This window comes from Aotus nancymaae, unplaced genomic scaffold (genome assembly GCF_030222135.1).
Source record: "Aotus nancymaae isolate 86718 unplaced genomic scaffold, 86718_ANA_hifiasm-v0.15.2.pri h1tg000044l, whole genome shotgun sequence".
Lineage (NCBI taxonomy): Eukaryota > Metazoa > Chordata > Mammalia > Primates > Aotidae > Aotus > Aotus nancymaae.
This window is the reverse complement of record NW_026988458.1, coordinates 5,542,329-5,565,253: the sequence shown is the minus strand read 5'-3', so window position 1 is coordinate 5,565,253 and position 22,925 is coordinate 5,542,329. Positions and strand designations below refer to the sequence as shown.

Below are 22,925 nucleotides of genomic sequence, written 5' to 3'. Positions count from 1 at the left end.
GGGTGACACTTTGCTTCACTTTTTCCATTCTTAGGGAATCCTAAACAAGTCTTCATTTCCCTTTCATCTCACAGTGATACATGAAGCACATCACCTGTGATGTACCCGCAAAAGCAGTTTAAGTGAAATTCAGTAAATCATCCCATGGCATACTTGGCCAGTGTGAGCTGTGGTGACAAAGGCAGCCGTGCAGGCTGGGCAGGGAGGCAGTACATGCCCTCTCTATCATCCACTCAACAGCTACTTATGGGACCACAGGGCAAATCCTAGGGTATCTTGGCTACTTTCCAGTTTTTATCATCACTTAACTCTTCTAGGGCTTGCTACTTGATTTCCCTATTTGAAAAATGAGGCCAATGAAACCATCCCAATTCATTCCCTAGGGGCTTTGAAAGTCAATCAAACTATTAATAACTTCTCCCTCCTTCCATTCTTTCCTTTATCCATCATACATTTATCCAACTATGCAGTCAGCTCTTCCTGAGCCACTGCAGATTACAGGGCAGGTACAGGAACTGCCTATGCTGTGGGACTGTGGATGTGAAAAGGACGTATTTTTTGCCTGAACCCCGGTCTGCAGTCTAGTAACAACATGTGAAAGCTCTTGGAAATGTGTGATATACCATGCAGATTGAGAGACTGTGGCAGGAAGGAGTTACTCTGCTCTTCCCCACTTTAACCAGACACCTTGGTAGCTTTGGTTGAAGTTTGTTTGTTTGTTTTTGGAGATGGAGTCTCATTCCGTCACCCAGACTGGAGTGGAGTGGCGTGATCTTGGTTCAAGCGATTTTCATGCCTCAGCCTCCTGAGTAGCTAGGATTACAAGCATGCACAACCACACCTGGCTAATTTTTGGATTTTTAGTAGAGACACGGTTTCACCATGTTTGCCAGGCTGGTTACAAACTCCTGCCCTCAAGTGACCTGCCCAACTCAGCCTCCCGAAGTTCTGGGATTACAGGCATGAGCCACCGTGCCCAGCCTTTGGGTGTTTCTTTTATCTGACTCCTCTGATTTATAGCAAGTGACGGAGGCTGGCATCTGTTCACAAGACTTCTTTTCCATCTTTTTAAAAATAGTTTTATTTACTAATCATAACTCCCACATTTTCTCTTATTAAAAATGTTCATTATGACAGCATGTAACTGAATCCCCTCAGTATTTTGTAGATTGATTTCAACACTTTGCGTTTTAACTTTCTGAAAGTCTGGTTCTAAATGAAACTATCTTCCATTATTGTTTCATCTATTTTGTTAAGTCAGGTTTATGGAGGTATAACTTACATGCATAACTTATTTCTAGGTGTATGGTTAAAAAATTTTGACAAATGCATACCACCAAGTAAGTGCCCCACAACAAAGGTGTAGAATATTTTTCTCACTCCAAAGAGTTCCCTTGTGTCCTTTATAGTCAATCTCCTTCCATAATCACTAGACTCTGTCAATCACAGATCTGATTTCTGTGTTTATAGCTTTGCATTTTCCGGGATGTCATGTAAATGAAGTTGTACAATATGTGATCTTTTGAGATTGGCTTTTTAAATCCAACACCAATGCCCTTAAGATCCAGCCAAGTTGTTGTCTACCGATGGCTTCTTCCTTTCTATTACTGAGTGGTATTCCATGGTGTGGATGCACATGGCTTGTTGAACTATTCACCTATTGAAAGACATTCTGTTTGTTTGTAGTTTTTGTCTATTACAAGTAAAGTTACTATGAACAATCCTGTACTGGTTCTTGTGTGGACACAAGTTTTCATTTCCTTTAGTAAATGTTCAAGAGTGCAATTGCTGGGCATGGCAAACGTGTTTAGTTGTTTAAAGAGACTGGCTTTCATTCTTTAGCATGATGCATCCAGGAGTCATCCACGTTGATGCATATATCACAGGTTTTTTCCTTCTCATTGTTGAGCAGCATTCTCTTTTATGGATATATCACAGTGTGTGCACCCAATTCACTAGTTTGTGGGCATTTTAGCTGTTTCCAGTTTGGGGCTATTATGAGTAGAGACTCTAAAAATATTTAAAGACACATTTGTTTGTCTTGCATGGGTGCATGGTTTTATTTGCTTCAGGTACATACTTAAATACTTAGGACTGGGATTTCTCTTGCATCTTGACACACTGAAATTCCTGGCCTACCATGGAGGATTTCACTAGCAGAAATCATAAAAATGCTGTATTCAAACCATTGTGATTTAATTATTAAGCCACTGAATGGGAAATATTAGATGAACCATTCTACTTTCAAAAAAATCTCAATTGGGCAAGTTCAACACAGAATATTTCTGGGCTTTCTTCTTTCATTGAGTCTATTATATTCTGGGCCCAGTTTCCTGGGTCCAGCTTGGGGTTTCTCTTTCTGTATGTGGCTCTTGAGTTTTGGATCCTCAGCTCTGAGACAAAGAGAAATTCCTGAGCTCATTCTGCATATATGGTAGGCTTCTGGTTTCCACGGCTGTGTGGTCTAGCAGTGTCAGCCCAGGGATGCTCCCGCACTGTCACTTTTGATGTCTTCCAGCTTCTGATGTCCAGGGTTCTTGCACTTCCACCACTCCACTCTCTTTCCAGATACCTGGTCTCAAATAGTTGGAACATCTATTCTATCATCTATCTGTTATCTATTTAAATGACTCCAACCCATGAGCTGAAATAATAAACTTTAATCTTATTTTACTCTGCTAACACAATGGGAAGGCTTTGCTCTTTAAATAATTAGTAGTGATGGTATTTTTTTAATGGAAAACCCATAGTCTCTTTACAAACTGCTTTGTGAAGAAGAAATTCTTGATGAAATTAAGCTCCAAATTTTAATTAACAGTCTCTAAAATACGTAGCATTTAACATTTTTTTTTCTCATTTGCTTACCTAACTTTACCCTTATCTTCATCTATTGATTCAGGCATAAATGACATTTCAGAAGTGTATTTAAATAACTGGTTTTCAATAGTGACAATGAAGGCCATAGAAAGAGAAATCTGTGTTTAACACTCACACCCATGAACATGCCAGAAGATACTGGTTTAAAATATACTCTGGAGTATAGTTCTCTGAAAATATTTTTAGATAGTTTGGTTAGTAATATTTGATGAAGTTAATAGTGGCAATTTTATTCCAAGAGTATAAGTAGAATAATACCAGCAGCATTTCTTAAACTGGTTTTCTGAAAAATTGGAAGTTCCAGAGTGTTGTTCTGGGCTGGTTTCTAGAAGTTCTGTGCCTTATCCCTGTACCCCTAGGAAACAGTAGCAGAGACATCGGGGTAAAGACAAGAGAAGAAGCAATGGTCATCACAGGTCTCCTGTGTCTTCCCCACTCATAGTGAAGACTTACTTTGGACCAGATCTAAGCTAGGTCTGGGTTGTCAGGACTAGACTGATCATACACTAAAGCTGGCTTGGAGTTAAAACCAAACTTACGTTGATAAGGTCTGACACATTTTCATGCTATTTGCAATAATATTTGGTAAAAGAAATTGAGTCATCAGTAGTAATTAGTACACATAAAAGACTGTCATAAATATTCTTTAATGAAGTCATGTTTCAGCGGTTCTGTTCTTAATTCCCCAGTGTCTACAATAGTTTGCAGTGTTGAAAATGACCCCTACACCTTGTATGTATTGTATGTCCACTGTTTCCTGTAACTTTGAAAAGGCTCCCATTGTGATTCTGAACATTCAGAGAACTCAAACTTCCCTACTCCATGCCCCAGATCTCCTTCCACCAACCTTCTTCCACCTCCCACAAAATAAGGAGTATGGTCTTGTTCATCTACAAGGGTTCTGGGGAAAAGATCTCCAGTGGTTTTCTCCTTGCCAGCTGTGACTTTGCTGAGGAAACACACCGAGTTGCATAAGATGATAGATGATAGTTGCATAAGATGATAGATGATAGTTGCATAAGATAATTCCATCTGAGTTGGATGGAATTACATGGAGGGTGCTAGATGAGGAGAAGGCTCTGAGTGTCTGAAAGGAATGCATATGGCCTCAGGTAGCAGCACAGCCCAACACTGCCCAGACAACCCTTTGTATCCTCCACATCTACCTTGTACATCCCCCACCTTTCCCTATGCCAAAGGGTTGAAGCTGGATCCACAGAGGAAGTGGAATCGGTACTTCCAAGTTTCCCAGCTCAGACTGAACAGAGCATAAGCAGCCCTACCCCAGGGCGGAGGAAGGTGGGGACTCTAGAGCTAGGAAGGAAACCCTCTTGGAAGTGCTTTCAAGGTCATGCACTTACTCCCAGCCCTGCCTCAGCTCTGCCCAAGGTTCAGGCTGACTGCAGGTGACCCCTGTCCCCTGGGGCACCACATTTTCCCTGGTTCCTTAGTTTGTGATCACATGTCTCCATGAGGAGAAAGTGGTAGCTTCCATGAAAGAAAAGTAAGAAAGACGAGGGCTGTTTTTGTTAGTTTAATTTTCTTTCTTTCCCTTTTTAAAATTTTCGTAATGTATCTGGATTATATCATCCACGATACAGTTTTTAGCATGCTTTTCTTTCTGTATTATTCAATTAATTTTTAACACATGACCAAAGATTTTAGAGGCACGAAGATGAACCACAAAACCCCATTTTATTAATATATTTGGAATAACATTTTAGTTGACTGTTGATTTAAAATCAGCTGTGAAATTGTCCTGTTAAAGGATAGTAATAAAAGTTATGGAAAAAAATCTGTTATGCGTCAGGGCAATTCCTCATGCCTCTCCTCAACTCATGATTAAGCAATTTATGTCATTCTGTAGAATTTATAAATTGGCATTAACTATTCATCTTTGAATTTCAAAATTTTAGCCTTTATCAAATTTCAGATCAAAAGGTATGAAATCTAACTTGACCTTCTCCAAGCACTAAATTCTTCTTCTACCTGAGTGAACCGAGCACTTTATCTAGTCCTCTCCTTTAGGTATAGGTATATTTAGGCCATTGTGCTATGAAAGTACTCTGTAACTAGTATAATCTGTCAAAAGAAGACAATATTGGTAATTTTGACATTATTTAGTAATAATTAAATGCACCCCTTTGAAAATCACATATTGCAATATTTTCTCATTTTTATAGCTTTAAAATATGTAATAGGATGAGACTTCTGCTTGTATATATAAACTGACAGCTAGTTTAAAGAAATTGTATGCAGCTAATATCTGTAAAATATTATAATTCCTTGATGGACATTTCCTACTTAAAACATTGTCAGCTAACAGTATAAATATGTATTCTGATACATAAGAATTGATAATTGATACATTTGTATCATAGTCATATGCATAATATATTATCCCCTCTTCTAAAATCCACGGCATTTTACCCTTTTTAGTGATGGTTTTACCTTTATTCTAGTCACTATAGTTTGAAAGTTCAGAGAACTTTCTTTCTCTACCTTCTGACTCTGCTTTCTCCCTTGTCACCCAGCAGGGCAATTCACCATCTCTCAAAGGTCCTTTCTCTTCATAATCCCTATCATTCACCCTGCATTGCATTATTTTGTTCTAACTCAGAGTCTCCTAACTTTCTCCCAGAATCAGTGCATATGCTTCCTGATGATGCTCCCCGTTGTGTCTCTCCATCAGCTGCTATAGAAGCCTCCAGATTTTTGATGGACTCCACTATTTTTATTGTAATGCTGTTTGTAAACCTTTAATGGCTCCCTGTGGCAGAACTAAAAGTGATGAAACTATTTTTACTCTCTCAGAAATGTGGATATTCCAATTCTTGTTTTAGCTTTATTTTCAACTTTTCACCCTCATGTATCTTTGCTTCTGCCAAACTAAGTGCTTGAGATGATCCTGTGACTTCTGCCTTTCTTCCATTTTTTTCCTCAACTTAAAATTGAGATATTTTTTCTCATCTTTGAATTTCAAAATTTTAGCTGTTACCAAATTTCAGATCAAAAGGCACAGAATCTCTAAGTACTAAATCCTCTGTATATATGAGTTAACTTAGCACTTTATCCTTTCCTCTTTTTTAGATACAGGTACATTTTTGGTAACTATCTTCTTTATCCTACTTGGTAAACAATATCAATGCAAAGTAACTGATTAAACTTGTAATCATCAAATGTCTAAGGACAACGCTCTGCATATAGCAAATTCTTAATAATATACTTGAATGACTCACTACATTATCAGATGAATGAATGAATTAATGAGCGCCTTTAACATGGCAGGACCCTTCAATTCATGAAGTTTATGGTCTATAGGGCAGAGGGAAAAAAAAAAAGAATACTGATTAAAGTCTTCCTTTAATCACAAGAGTATAATTATGTGGTGAGCCAACTGCTTTACATCAACTTTCAGACACATTCAGATGTTAAAAGAGTACAGTGCAAGCACTGGGCTCAATGGGCCATAATGGGAAAAAGACGGTTAAACTTAACTTTCATGCTCCGGTCCTTCTCCGGCTTTAACATCCCCTGGGAATGGTCAATGGTGTTTCCATATCCCAGGAACGGAAGCACTGAATACCGATTTTCATTGCCTCTCAATTCTTTCTTACATGCGTGCACTCTCACCCCCACAGTTATGTCTTCGTGACCAGGGATTTTATCTTCTACCTTTTTACGTCTTAGTTCATAGCCAAGTACACAGAAGACATTCAATGAATTTTTTGTTTATGAAGAATCAACCAGCTGAAGGGAATTGTTCTCACTATAAGTGCAGCGCATATCAAACACAAAATATGAAACTTTCTGATATCAGAAAATGTATTATTTTAAAATAAATAATATATTATAAATATGCTATGTAACATTTAAACTCTTGTTCTACTTGTGGAAATAAGCTATACATTCAAAAGAGGACAGAACTAGATATGCCAAAAGCATATGCCCTTTGGCATGAAGAAATAGATCACATGGATTTCTATATTACATGAGTCACTTGGTTGCCATTGACAGAAATCAACTCATAAGGTTTTAAATAAAAAAGGGTACACTACTTGGCTTTCATATTTGGAAAATTGCCCTTATACTCAGAAAATCTGAATGCCAATGGCTTCGTGTATTGCTGGATCAGGATTTTGGAGATTTGACTGATATTTTTCCATTCCAATTATTTCTCTCTCTTTCCTTCTTACTTGCTTGCTTTCTTGCTTTCCCTGTCTCTCTCTCTCTCTTTTTCATCTCTCTCTTTTTCTGTGTCAGAAGAGATTGACCTTGACAGCAAATGGCTCTATTTTCATGGACTGATATTAAAACAACAGAGAGAACATTAAAAAAAAATAATCTTCTGGTGTCCCTTTATCAAGCTTCAAGAAAGATCCTGAATTGCAGTCATGTCTTACACTAGAATCAGTCATTGATTGTCAGTGTCAGGGCCAATATGGTGAACTCAGCCCAATTCAGATTTCCAGTCCTGTGGGAAGTTGAATTGGACAATGTTTCTAATAACTTTAGGACCACATGGAGTGAAAAGGATGAGATGATTCCCCAGGGGAAGGATGTCCCCAGAAAAAATAATGGACCACCCTAGATAGTTCATTGCAGACTCTGTATAATGGAGTAGCAGGAAAATAGGCATAAGGATGGAAGATATATGGAAAAAACTGACTTTGTTTGGAATACAAATTAGTATTAACTTTCAATAAGCAAGGTAGAACCATTGACAATGGGTTTTAAATTTTGACCAGTCCTATTTCTATATGATTATTCTGAGTTAGTATAGAAACAAACATGTTTTTGAAGTCTACCTTGTAGAGTGATGTGGTGAAAGAATAAAGCCAAAGGTGTTTAATGCAATACTTCACACTTGTAATGAGGAGGGTTCTTACGTGGTACACAGAGAAACTTACCTGTGAATTGATTTCTGTGTTCTTGCATTGATCTTTAAATTCACCTTGCAGAATTTTTTGCATCTGAATGTGTCTTAGAAATTAATAAAAAGGGCAATGAAAATTCTTTAGAAATACAGAATATAAGTAAAACCTAAAAATGACAACAGAAATGTTAGCATCTTATTTTCCCTAAATGTATTTACAATGAAAAGGAAAATAAAACAGGCATCATAAATCCAAAATCGAATATTAAATGTGAATTTTAATTTTGTCTCGGGTCTTTTAATACTGAAAATATTTTACATCAAAAAATTAAATAGCAAATATTTTATATAAAAATAATTTTTTAAATAAAATTATTTTCAAGACACAGGAATATCATGAAATATCAAGTAAATTGCAGTCATGAAATTTAAGTTACCTGGGTGCATACACACATACATACATCCTTTTTTTTTTTTTTTGAGATGGAGTCCTGCTCTGTCACCCAGGCTGGAGTGCAATGGTGTGGTCTTGGCTCATAGCAACCTCCAACTCCTGAGTTCAAGTGATTCTCTTGCCTCAGCCTCCTGAGTAGCTGGGATTACAGGAGACCACCGCAATGCCCAGCTAATTTTTTTGTATTTTTATTAGAGACAGGATTTCACCATGTTGGCCAGGCTGTTCTCAAACTAGTGACCTCAGGTGATCCACCTGCCTCGGCCTCCCGAAGTGCTGGGATTACAGGTGTGAGTCACTGTGCCCAGCCATACATATATACTTTTAAATAAAAAAAAAAAACACTGAATTTAAGGGAAATTATTAATATAAAGCATAGGCTCAATAGTCTTGTATCTGAAATGTGTAATGTTCATTTTGCAATGTTGCTTCAGACTCAGACTAAAGGAATCCAGGAAGCTGCCTGAATGAAGCCAGCAAGGGCTTCTGTTTCTGTAGGAGGGAATCCTGTCTGAGACAGTCTGAGCACCAGAGAATTTGTCTATTAAATACCTTTCTGGCAGGAACAGTGAACTGAGTCTCTTCCAACCGGAACTGAAGATGTTGATTAAAGATGAAATATGTAGATATGGATTCAGAGCAGAAAATTGTTCAACATTTGAAGGTTCAAAAATGTATATTTGTGGTAGTGCATCTAAATTTATTTTATTGAGTATAAAACCAAAAAGAACTTCTCTCTTGGGATATAGCCTGTTTGGGCCAGGAATCCAAGCTTGTCTGAGACTGTCTTAATTCCAAAGCATCATCTTCTCTTGGAAGAAGCAGAGCAACAAATTGCACTTCCAAATCTTGAAGACACTCAGTAGTGGAAGCATGGTGTTTAGAACGGCAGGGGCATTTAGGAAAAGACAGGTCCTGGCATCCTGCTTATGGCACGTCATCCAAAGGCATCTGAGAACAGCCATAGGAGGCAATTCTGATCTTCAAGGGGCCAGATCTTTTAGAGAAATTGTCATCTGATAAGTCAATAGCTATGATGGGATGTGTCAGACCTTTGGCTGACACTTCACATGCATTTTATCATTGGACCGACATGAGACACAGAGAGGAAAAAGAATTTGCCCAAGTCACACAACCAGTAAATGGTTGAGTGAAGATTTGACATCATGCAGTTGGTTCCAAGGGCAGGGCTTCAAATCAGCAGACTCTCCAGAGCCTGGATGTAGCTGGCTGGTCTCTGCAGGGAACCTGGATGGTGGAGGCCCCCAGCAGTCTTTGCGCTGGGGCCTTAGCACTTGGATATGACTTTGGAGCTGTCTGTGGTACCACCTGCGTGGCATAGTACACTCCATCGGCCATAGGTGTGACTGGACATCTGGGACTACTGGGATAATGAACCAAAAACATCTCATCGTGGGGAGAAACTTCAGTTTTATTATTACCCTGAGACAAATCCTAGAAAGAATTATTACTGTAAATTTATATCCACTGAAAGATTTTTATCATAATCAAATCACTTGTTATTTAAGAAATATGGTAAGAGAAATATTAAGTGTAGAAAAGCGTAGATTGATGTGCAAAAAGTAAATATACCTTAAATTATACAGTAATGTTTATGTCATGTGTATTTGTGTTATTTCCATTTTAAAGAGAAAATATTTATTACATTCTCTCACTAGAAAAGCGTGCCCAAATGATTGGATGGAAACACAAGAAATGGCCTCTTGATACATAAAGTATTAAGAGATAGCTGTAAACTAGTGAAATAAAAAATATTGTTGAATTTCTTGAGAAGAATTAAAATTATTTTATTTCTCTGTCTTTTAGAGAAGTGTTTAAATGCAGGATTACATGTAGACCTAAATCTTCAAATATTTTAGGGCGTAATAGCTATATCTTGCCCAAATGTAATTTCTTTAGACTATTTTTTGCTCTAGAAAGAGGGATATGGGCCTGCAGCTTAATTACAGGGATGGTAAAACACAACACATTTTAAAGACTTCAGTGCTTAAGGAAGGTTTTTTTTAGGCTCTGAGGGAGTAGGTTGAAATTGATTATACCTCTTGTCTTTGAGAATCCTCATTGTTCCTTTGTTTCAGTATCATTGTACACGCAGTAAAAAAAAAAAGTCTTTGGAATAGTGTTATAACAATGGATTCTGATAATAAACCTTCTGCTAGAGGAGTTGTTGGGAGCACAGATACCAATGTCTATGTGTGTGCATGTCTGTGTGTGTGTGTGTGTGTGTGTGTGTGTGTCTATAGCACCTGCTTGCAGGCATGCTGTTTCCTGAATAACCATCTTTTAGGCTCTCAGAATTTCTAGCAAACACTTTTATAAAGTATGGTAAACAATAACTTTGTGATTACATTTTTTTGTGAAATACTTCAGCAAAGACTTCATGACTAAAACACCAAAAACAATGGCAACAAAAGACAAAATTGCCAAATAGAATCTAATTAAACTAAAGAGCTTCTGCACAGCAAAAGAAACTATCATCAGAGTGAACAGGCAACCTACAGAATGGGAGAAAATTTTTGCAATCTATACATCTGACAAAGGGCTAATATCCAGAATCAACAAAGAATTTAAAATTTATAAGAAAGAAACAATCCCATCCAAAAGTGGGAGAAGGATAAGAACAGACACTTCTCAAAAGAAGACTTTTATGCAGCCAACAAACATATGAAAAAAAAAGCTCATCATCACTGGTCATTAGAGAAATACAAATCAAAACCACAATGAGATACCATCTCACACCAGTTAGAATGGCTATCATTAAAAAATCAGGAGACAACAGATGCTGGAGAGGATGTGGAGAAATAGGAACACTTTTACACTGTTGGTGGGAGTGTAAATTAGTTCAGCCATTGTGGACGACAGTGTGGTGATTCCTCAAGGATCTAGAACCAGAAATACCATTTGACCCAGCAATCCCATTACTGGGTGTATACCCAAAGGATTATAAATCATTCTGTTATAAGGACACATGCACATGTATGTTTATTGCATCGCTGTTCACAATAGCAAAGACTTGGAACCAACCCAAATGTCCATCAATGATAGACTGGATAAGGAAAATATGGCACATATACACCATGGAATACTATGAGTCACAAAAACGGATGAGTTCATGTCCTTTGCAGCGATGTGGATAAAACTGGAAACCATCATTCTCAGCAAACTAACACAGAAACAGAAAACCAAACACTGCATGTTCTCACTCATAAGTGTGAGTTTAACGATGAGAACACATGAACACAGGGAGAGGAACATCACACACCAGGGCCTGTCAGGGGTGAGGGACTAGGGGAGGGATAGCATTAGAAATACCTAATGTAGATGACAGATTGATAGGTGCAGTAAACCACCACAGCACGTGTATACCTATGTAGCAAACCTGCAGATTCTGTGCATGTACCCCAGAACTTGAAGTATATTTTTTAAAAGCCCCCATAACGTAGCTCCTTGTGTCTTATCACTTTCTTTCATGTTCCTATAGTGGTAAAAATACATAATATAAAATGTACCATCTTAACCATGTTTAAGTGTACAGTTCAGCAACGTTAAGTATATTCTCATTGTTAGGAAACAGATTGCCCGAACATTTTCATCTTGCACTTCTGAAGCTCTGTACCCATAAACATCAACTTGCGTTTTCCCTCAGTCCCTGGCAACCACTATTCTACTTTCTGCTTCTGAGTTTGACCTTTTTAGAGACCTCATCTAAGTGGACTCCTACAGTATTTTCCTTTTATTGATCAGTTTATTTCACTTAAAACAGGTCTTCAGTATCCATTCATGTTGTGGCATGTACAAGAACCTCTTCCATTTTAGGCTGAATAATATTCCATTATGTATGTATACTGTATTGGTTTACCTATTCATCCCTGGACATCTGCTTCCACTTCTTGGCAATTGTGGATAGTGCTTTTATGAACCCGGGTGTACAAATATCTCTTCTACACCACACTTTCAATTATTTTGATGTATACGCAGAAGTAGGATCGTCAGATCATGTGACAGTTCAATTTTTCATTTTTTGAGAACTGTTTTCCATAGTGGCTGCACCACTTTACAATCCCAACAAAGAACAAGTATTTCAATTTATCTAAATCCTCACCAATGCTTTTTATTTTTTGTTTCTTTGATAGTAGCTATTCTTTCGGATATGAGGTCATATCTCGTTGTGGTTTTGACTTCTATTTCTCTGACGATCAATGATGTTGAGCATCTCTTTATATGCTTGTTGGGAATTTGTAAATAAACTTTGGAAAGATGTCTATTCAAGTCCTTTTCCCATTTTTAATCAGATTATTTGATTTTTTTGTTGTTGAGTTCTAAGAGTTCTTTATGTGTTCTAGATATTAACCTCCTATTAGGTATATATTGGTGAATATTTTCTCCCATTCTGTAAGTTGCCTTTTCACTCTGATGATTATGTCCTTTTATGCACAAAAGCTTTTAAGTTTGATGTAGTCTCATTTATCTATTTTTTCTTCTGTTTGTGATTTTATTGTCATATCTAGAATTCATTGCCAAGTCCAATCTCACAAATATCATAAATATTTTTCCCTTTATTTTTTTCTAAGAGTTTTTACAATTTTAGGTCTTCAATCCATTTTGAATTAATTTTGTGTATAATATAAAATAAGTCCAATTATATTTTTTGCATGTATCTTATTTTTATGCTTTTATTATTATTTATTTTAAAAACAATATTATTAAGTATGTCCAATCTGTGATAATATTTGTATCTTCTAAAATATATTCTCCCTGGTATAAGACATGAATGTTAATAGAAAATAGAAGAGGATATATATGCTTATATGCACACACACATATATGTATTCTTATATAGATCGTGCCCCTAGAAGCAGAATATGAGGAGTCAGGTGCACTTTCCTGTGTATTGAGACAGCTCAACAGAGAAAGCCCATAAGGGAGTGAAGGAATCAGGACATAGAACAGAAAAGAGCAGAAAAACTATGTAGTCTTTGGCAGAGTCTATTATCATTCCAATCTGCTTCGCTTTAGAGTATAAATCACACCATGGAGTGTCTCTCCTTGAGTCAACGAGACATGTTTTGGTATCCTTGTGTAGGTCTCTCAGTGACTGTGGCTTATGGGATGGGGTTAGGGTCTCCCGCTACCTGGGAGGCTGAGGCTGGCAGGGCAATTGTTCAGAGGAGGGGACAGCTGTGAATCCTTTCCGCCACTATCGAGGTGATATGGTTTGGCTGTGCTCCCATCCAAATCTCATCTTGAATTTTACTCCCATAATTCCCACATGTTGTGGGAGGGACCCAGTGTGAGATAACTTGAATCATGGGGGTGATTTTCCCCATACTGTTCTTGTGGTAGTAAGTTTCATGAAATCTGATGGTTTTATCAGGGCTTTCCATTTTTGCATCTGCCTCATTTTCTCTTGCTGCCACCATGTAAGAAGTGCCTTTCACCTCCCACCATGTTTCTGAGGCCTCTCTAGCCATGTGGAACTATAAGTCCAATTAAACCTCTTTTCCTTTCCAGTCTCAGGTATTAACAGCAGTATGAAAATTGACTAGTACAGTAAACTGGTACCAGTAGAGTGGTGTGTTACCAAAAAGATACCTGAAAATGTGGAAGCAACTTTGGAACTGCATAACAGGCAGAGGTTTGAACTGTTTGGAGGCCTCAGAGGAAGACAGGAATATGTGGGAAAGTTTGGAACTTCCTAGAGACTTGTTGAGTGGCTTTGACAAAAATGCTGATAGTGATATGAACATAAGGTCCAGGCTGATGTGGTCTCAGATGGAGATGAGGTACTTGTTGGGAACCAGAGCAAAGGCGACTCTTACTACATTTTAGCAAAGAGACTGGTGGCATTTTGCCCCTGCCCTAGAGATTTGTGGAACTTTGAACTTGATAGAGATGATTTAGTGCATCTGGCGAAAGACATTTCTAAGCAGCAAGCCATTTAAGAGGTGACTTGGGTGCTGTTAAAAGCATTCTGTTTTAAAAGGGAATCAGAGTGTAAAAGTTCAGAAATTTTGCAGACTGATGATGCAGTAGAAAAGAAAAACTCATCTTCTGAGGAGACATTCAAGCCAGCTGCAGAAATTTGCATAAGTTACAAGAAGCTGAATGTTAATCCCCAAGAAAGTAGGGAAAATGTCTCCAGCTCATGTCATAGGTCTTCATGGCAGCCCCTCCCACCACAGACCCAGAAGCATAGGAGGAAAAAGTGGTTTCATGGGCTAGAGTGAGGGTCCTCATGTTGTGTGCAGCCTAGGGTCCTGGTGCCCTGTATCCTAACCACTCTAGCTATTGCTAAAAGGGGCCAAGGTTCAGCTCAGCTCAGCTCATGGTTTCAGGGAATGCAAGCCCCAAACCTTGGCAGCTTCCACATGGTGTTGAGCCTGTGGGTACATAGAAGTCAAGAACTGGGGTTTGGGAACCTCCACCTATATTTCAGCAGATGCATGGAAATGCCTGGATGCCCAGGCAAAAGTCTGCTGTGGGGCGGGGCAGGGCAGTGTGGAAGGGAAATGTGGGGTCAGAGCCCCCCACAGAGTCCCTACTGGGGCTCTGCCTAGTGGAGCTGTGAGAAGAGGGCTACCATCCTCTAGCCCCCAGAATGGTAGATCCACCGACAGCTTGCACCATTCACCTGGAAAAGCTGCAGACAACACCAGCCCATGAAAGCAGCCAGGAGAGGGGCTATATGCTGCAAAGCCACAGGGGTGGAGCTGACCAAGACTATGGGAACCTACTTCTTGCATCAGTGTGACCTGGATTCGAGACATGGAGTGAAAGGAGATCATTTTGGAGTTTTAAAGTTTTACTACCCTGCTGTATTTCGGACTTGCATGGGCCCTGTAACCCCTTTGTTTTGACTAATTTCTCTCATTTAGAATGGCTATATTTACCCACTACCTGTACCAGCATTGTATCTAGGAAGTAAATAGCTTGCTTTTGATTTTACAGGCTCATAGGCAGAAGGGACTTACCTTGTCTCAGATGAGACTTTGGACTGTGGACCTTTGGGTTAATGCTAAAATGAGTTAAGTCTTTGGGGGATTGTGGGGAAGGCATGATTTGTTTTGAAATATGAGGACATGAGATTTGGAGGGGCTAGGGGCAGAATGATATGGTTTGGCTGGGTCCCCAACCACATCTCATCTTGAATTGTTCTCCCATAACTCCCACATGTTGTGGGAGGGACCAGGTTGGAGATAATTTGAATCATGGAAGTGGTCTCCTCCACACTGTTCTCATGGTAGTGAATAAGTCTCAGGAGATCTGATGGTTTTATCAGGAATTTCCGTTTTTGCGGAAAATCTTCCTCATTTTCTCTTGCCACTGCCATGTAAGAAGTGCCTTTCACCACCTGCCATGATTTTGAGGCCTTCCCAGCCACATGGAACTGTAAGTCCAGTTAAAGCTCTTTTCCTTCTCAGTCTTGGGTATGCCTTTATCAGCAGCATGAAAATGGACTAATACACCAGGTTAGCAGGGGATGGGTAAGGGGAATTGGGCAGGGCATCAACAGCATGCAATTCCATATTCCTGACATCTGAGGTCTTTGACATAAAGCATCTCCTAAATTAAAAATATAAGGAGAGATGATTGAAATATAATTCATCCATATCACATAAATAGATATATGTTCTTAATCATATTTGATAGCCTATTTTTTTTCCTTTACAGAAAAATCTCCAACAATTATTTTGTTTCCTTCTGTTGATTCATTTTCCTTTTTGAAAAAAAGTAGAACAATAAGCAATTTACTTTCATTCATGTCCAGAATATGTTGAACTTTTCACTAGAATCCACTTTATTCTCAGCTTTTTGAGGTCTACTCATAAAGGGTGAATACATGCCCACTAAAATCTAGTTCAAAAATGAAAGAAAAAGCAGTCAGTGAAAACAGGCACTCCATCCTAATCGTCCTGCTTCCTTGGTGCTCCGTGGAGACAGCTGACTCAGCACCAGACAGCAGACTGCCAGTGTCCACCACACATCCCCTAGCAGGCTCACTTAAGAAGGCACACATGCCTGCTTGTGTCTGAAGCTTCCAGGCCTCCCATGTTGAAAATCATCTGGAACGGTCTTCGTGAACCACATAATTTCATCTAGAAATGTTACTACATAATGTAGCTAAAGAAATTGCAGAACTATTTTTCTAAATAGCTGTGATACTTTAATTTTGATCATAATCTGAATATGCTCCCTCCATTGGCTAGCTCTTTGGACCTCTGTCACAAATCAGGTGGCTGTGTTTGTATAGAGCTCTTAGTTTGTTCTGTGTTCTGTTCCATTGGTCTAAGTGTCTATTCCTCTACCAAAGCCCCAGTTAGGAAATATCGAACAGAGAAAGTGGCCAAATAGACTTACATCTTCCAAAAATAGAGGAGTTATTTGAAAGGTTTATTTTTGTTACCTGTAATTTTTTTTATTGCATGCTACATTATTTTGTGTTTGTTTAATTTTATCTGCAGCAGATTGTTGAATAAATATATATCTTGGTTGTAGGAAAGATGATTCTATATTTTACTAAATATTTCCAATTTGCTTTTTAATTGTAATGACATTTATAATCATAATCAATGATGTTTTTCATCTTCTTACATTTTCCTATGTGTTAATAAGGTGGAGCATCTTTTGTTAGGTTTGAAAATGTAGCTCTCTTCTTCTGTGTGTATTTTGACTTGTATTCAGCAAAGTTCCTGACTATCACTCCTAATAACTGACTCATAGGATGTGTTGGTTTTTCCACATAGATAACAGTATTTACAATAACTGATGTTTTTCCTCTTCCTGCCCACGTTGTATGCTCCTTATTTATTTCCCCTTTCTTCTAAGCTAAGACCTTCATTTTGAGGTAGAAGCAGCAATAAAGGGCCTTCATTTTCTAAATTTTAAACAAAATTTAAAATAGAACCTTATTAGTAGATGTTTTATAACAAGCCATCCTTCTATTCCACTGGCAAACTACATTCAGGGGTTCATTTTGCTAATATGTATGCATGTGTGCTATTTGCATGTGTTTATATAAGAGATTGACCTGTAATTCTCCTTTTTGTGGATGGCCTTATTTTGGTATCAAGCTTATGCTAGTCTCAGAAAGTGAATTGTGGTAAATTTCTTCTTTTTCTATTGTCTGAATGAACTGGATGAAAATGTTGGTTATCCCTTCCTTAAAGACAGGTTAAATCATGTGGGTCATTTTCTTTGTTTGCTTTTATTTCTGGTCTATGGATTTTTAATAACTGATTTAATTTATATAATGGTTACATAAATTGGTTCTTTTCCTACTTCATCTTGAGTAGTTTTTTATAAGTTAAATTGTTCTAGAAGTTGTCAGTTTTTCATGTCTTTCTTCACCTTTGCTCTTTTCTTGTTTTATTTCTATTCATAGCATCACTTTATTTTCTTCTTTCTTTTTTGTTTCAACTTGTGTGTGTGTGTGTGTGTTCCTTTCTAACTTCATGTGCCAGATGCTTTGCTATTGACTTTAGAACTATATTCTTTTCTAAAATGTGATTAAGGTTATTAATTTATTTCTATGAACGACTTTACTTTTATCCACAAAACTATGATGAATTTTCTTTCATCAATGGTTGGTTCTAAAGATTTATTATTTCTGTGATTCTTTTTTCTCTGAAGCATGCTTTATGTAGAATTGGCTTTATAAGTTTCTGAACATATGGGGAGGTATGGTTTCATTTCTGTAGTTGACATTCCATTTTCAATTATGTTAAGAAAATGCCTGTGTAATTTCGGTTCCTCAGAATTTATTGAGATTTGCTTTGCTTTATGGCCTAAAACATAGTTAAGACCATATATCATCTATGAATTCTTGAAAAAGAATGTGCTTTTCACAAACTGTCTACCAGTTTTTATAAACCTACTTAGATGAAATTTTCTGTGCTCTCAGTAATATTCTGCCTCTTCAGCAATCACAGAGATTTGCTTAAAAATCTTGAACATTGAGTGTACCATGGCCGCAAGAAGATTTTTACTCTAGATGATATGGGGCATTTATGGTAGCTGCACAACAGAATAATTCTTATTTATTTAATTATTATTTTTATATTTTTAGTAGAGACAGGGTTTCACCATGTTGGCCAGGCTGGTCTTGAACTCCTGGCCTCATGATCCACCCATCCGTGCCTCCCAAATGGCTGGGATTACAGGTGTGAGCCACCTGGCATGGCTGAAAATAATATTTCTATAGCAGTTGGGGGTAAATGGACAATGTCTTTTGTGGCCAGAGGTAAATGGCCCAGGGGCCCCAGCACTCCAGGTCCCACTGAGCCTGCCCCACAGCTGAGGGCATTGGTATTTCCACACCCTACAATGCATGATGCCCCAGAACAGAGATCGGATGCTCTCCTTTATTCAAATGGGGAGTTGAGAGTATTGTAATTGTAATTGAATAAATAAGTATTCATACACTGTTTTTTTTCAAGAGATGGAAATTATATATATATAATTTATATAATTATATATATATAAAATAGGGCTTTAGTGCAAGAGAAAAGGGCTTTACTTCTTTCCCTGCCTGAAGTCTACATGCCTGATTCACACCCTCTCTTGAGTTCTGGCCAGGAGGCTTCTTACCCCGTTCAAATTGTTACAAAGTTCAGCTAGAGAATTCCTTCTCCCTGTGGAGTTTTACCCCCTGCTCCTCTAGCCACCCTCCCAATTGTTCCCTGTGGTGCCAGGCAGGAATGGACTGCTTGGCAACCCAGCGAGCTCCCAGGGCCTTTCTGCTGCTTCCTCTACTCCTGTATTTTGCTGGCCTCTCTAACTTGACTCAGCTCCAGGTAAAGTCGGAAACTTCTTCTGCAGACTTTTAGTTTCTCCAGTTGGGAGAGGGTGCGTTCAGGAGAGGAGGGTCTCTCTTTCCCACTTCAGCAGTTGGGGCACTCATTGCATTTGAGGTGTCTCCCAGGTCCTGCAGGAGCAGTTCACTTCCTTCAGAGGGTCTGGGGGTCCTCTTGGGATTGCTGGTTTCTTCTTGAAGTTTGTCTGGAGCTAAAATTCACAAGGCAAGCCTCCACATGCTGTTCTGTCCAGAGCTGCAATCTAGGTCTGCCTCCCATCAGCCATGATCTCCTAAATCCCTGTGTTGTCTTATAGATTCTTTCTTTAATTTTTTTGAGATAACTGGTCATATCATATATTTTATAGATTCATTGACATGTACATGCATGACACAGCTGGCCCACTTGTAATTAGATTAGAAGAAAGTCAAAATGCCCAATAAATTTTCAGAGTATAAAAGAAACAATTTATAAACTAACATTTTAGATCAAAACTTGGGGCATTATTTAACAAAATTACACTAAAAATCAAGATTTGAGAGATGGATGAATTTGAAATTTAACAATCATGGCCTTTGAGTTTTCCAAATCATAAAGGAAAATGAGAAAGTTAATTTAAGAGCCACGCTGTACATTCCCTCTTGATAGCCTGTGAGGGTTAACTCAATGAATTATGATCTGTCACCATGGATTCCTTAAGAGTTAATTGAAAATTCCACCAAGAGACCCTCCTTAAGAGTTACAAACTAGAGGACTGCTGTGTTTATTAGATGATCCTCAGTCATCAACTGCTGGCTAATCAGCACATGGCACTCCGTGATGTTATTTGTTTTAATTCTTTAGGTGTTTTATTTTTTGTGTGGTTGTTTGTTTTTGGCCCTGTTGATCCCCTGGGCATTTAACAACAAGCCAGAAAAGTCACAGAAGTCAAAGTGTCACCAGCATCAAAGTCGATCAATCAAACCCTGTGCAGTTTTCTAAACAGATGTGAAACAGAAGACATTTACACTTCTTTATTAATGAGCTCTCTCACACAATCTGTTTGTGGCAGTGATCATAGCTTTTATAAAGTAAGTGTACTCCGGAGCAATTTGTCATCATTTCATAACCGCTGTTGTCTATTTGCATTTAGGTCACGGGAAAGGGAACATTTTGTGTATAGCTAGCTGATACTTCTCACATCACTTTCACAAATACTTACGAAGAGTGTTATGAAAACATATGATACTAACATGTATAGCTTTTGTCAATGCAAATAAATGAACACAAAATCCCCCAACACGGCTTCTTTTTCTTCCTACATCTTACATAAAAACACTTATACATTCATTACCTAGCATTAGAGAATCACAGCGCTTTGGCTTTTTTCTCCTTTATGGAGCATTTTTTAGTCTGTTTATCTAATTGTCTCTTTAATCTTAGACAAGTGGCAGCGTCTCTCGACTTAGTTTACTTTATGTGCTAAACAGGGATGGTTATGCTGGTGCACCTGAGGGCTGTGAGAATAAAAAAGACTTACAAAGTGTCACAAGAAACAGAAGTAGAAATAGTGTTGTACTGACTTCTTGTTCCTTCAAAGGAGCATGGCATCTTGCTGAAGATGAACTATGCCCTTAGTATATGATCTCGGATATGGCACATGATCAACCACATTTTGTATATGCATGGTTACTTTAACCTCCTTGGGACTTCATATCATAAATATCTTTAGAATATATAAACACATCTGAATTTGTTTGCAAGCCAGCTTCTAGAATTTTTAATGCTTTAACATTGATTTTCTGCCAATAGTAAAATTTTAACCTGGTGACAAATGTAAGGGTTTGTACAATTCCATTACAGGTGCTTTGAGTGGTGTTTATAGCAAGTAGCCTTTTGAAACAAAGTGAATATTTTAAGTTTCAGAAATGGAAATTCAGTTTGTTAATCACTATATAAATAAAACAAAGACCGTAGCAGCCAAAATTCTCTCCACGATTTTGAGAATATCTCCGTGCCAACCCTCAGTCTTTATACTTAACCTCAGGTTTCTTGGAAATGAATTTCACTGATTATGAGAAAAAGAATCTAGCAATAAATTGGTGAAAAATGACCACTATATCATATAGAGTTGATAGCACATATATTCTTCTTGTTTCCTAACTCTGTCACCCAGACTGTAGTACAGCGGTCCAATTCTAGCTCAATGAAACCTTAAAACTCCTGGGCTTATGCGATCCCCACCTCAGTCTCCCAAGTAGCTGGGACTACAGCCACATGCCACCACGCCAGCTAACTTAAAACATTTTTTTTTTTTAGAGATGGGGCCTTCCCATGTTGCCCAGGCAAGTCTTAAACTTCTGGTTTCAAGTGATCCTTCCGTCTCAACCTCTCAAAACACTGGAATTAGGGGCTTGAGCCATCATACCTGGCAGCTTATATATTGTATTGCATTAAATTAACAAAGTCATGATTAGTCATAGTTGGAATGACTTTATGCCAACATTTAACATGCAAGTTAGTATTATTCAACTAGACAGAAGGAGCTTGACGCAACGGTGAAATCTGGAGGCTTTTGGTATGGACTGAAAGAAATAGGAAGGGATGGGTGGTTAGAAATTGTGTTGAGCTTAACTACATATGCATGTCTAATTCTACCATTTGTTTTATTACCACAGAATCTTGAGAAACACACAAACTGTTTTCCCCCAATCCATAAAAAGGACTTTGGATTTGCATATCAAGGGCAAGGAGAATTACTGCATTTATGACCTGTGCAATGGGCAATATAAAATCAAGTGTGCTGTGGTGCACACTGATAGCGGTTATATTAATAGTTCTGGTGACGCTCCCCTTACATGTCTTCCAGGTTGCTTTCAGCTATGTAACGTTTTCCGATCCCATGAGATGGAAATCGACCAGTGCTTGCTGGAGTCCCTTCCCCTTGGCCAACGGCAGCGTCTGGTGAAGCGCATGCGCTGTGAGCAAATCAAAGCCTACTATGAGCGTGAGAAGGCTTTTCAGAAGCAGGAGGGGTTCCTGAAAAGGCTGAAACATGCAAAGAATCCGAAAGTTCACTTCAAACTCGCGGACATGATACAGGACGCCATTATCCACCACAATGACAAAGAAGGTACATGATAAAAACGAAGAACCCATTTTCTGATGTGGTTTTTCATGATTGATTTTTGTTGGTTTGTTGTTTTTTGATGGAGCAATTGGGCAGAAAAGTTTTAAATATTGGAGGCTGCTCTCTTTTAACGGTTTGAATTATTCGAGAAAAAAAGGTCTTTCCAAAGAACATCATCTTTGATGTTCTTTGGAAAGAAGGCAGGCATCCAAAGTCCTGCCTCCTAGTAAGATGGAAAAAATATATATAAAAATTGTGGGGAAATTGTATTTCTTTAATTATTGTACTTTAGGTTCTGGGGTACATGTGCAGATCATGCAGAATTGTTGCATAGGTACACACATGGCAATGTGGTTTGCTGCCTCCATTCCCCCGTCACCTACATCTGGCATTTCTCCCCGTTATCCCTCCCCGACTTCCCCAGCCCCCTCCCTGCTGTCCCTCCCTTGCCCCCCCCAACAGACCCCAGTGTGTGAAGCTCCCCTCCCTGTGTCCATGTGTTCTCATTGTTCAACACCCACCTGTGAGTGAGAACATGCGGTGTTTGATTTTCTATTCTTGTGTCAGTTTGCTGAGAATGATGGTTTCCAGGTTCATCCATGTCCCTACAAATGAAACGAACTCATCATTTCTTATGGCTGCATAGTATTCCATGGTGTATATGTGTCTATCACCAATGGGCATTTGGGTTGGTTCCAGGTCTTTGCTATTGTAAATAGTGCCGCTATGAACATACATGTGCATGTGTTCTTATAACAGAATGATTTATAATCCTTTGGGTATATACTCAGTAAT

The 22,925-nt window shown here is 38.4% G+C and overlaps 1 protein-coding gene across 3 annotated transcripts in view; it reads left to right on the top strand.

Moving 5' to 3' along the window:
- The window catches only part of MYO16 (myosin XVI), a 700,871-nt gene that overhangs the window by 138,808 nt on the left and 539,138 nt on the right, over positions 1-22,925 (top strand). For all 3 annotated transcript variants that reach the window (XM_064361880.1, XM_064361879.1, XM_021677383.2), the window contains exon 2: positions 21,870-22,133. In XM_064361880.1, the coding sequence (XP_064217950.1) occupies positions 21,908-22,133 (226 nt within the window). In that variant the 5' untranslated portion in view covers positions 21,870-21,907. The remainder of the gene's footprint in view (positions 1-21,869; positions 22,134-22,925) is intronic.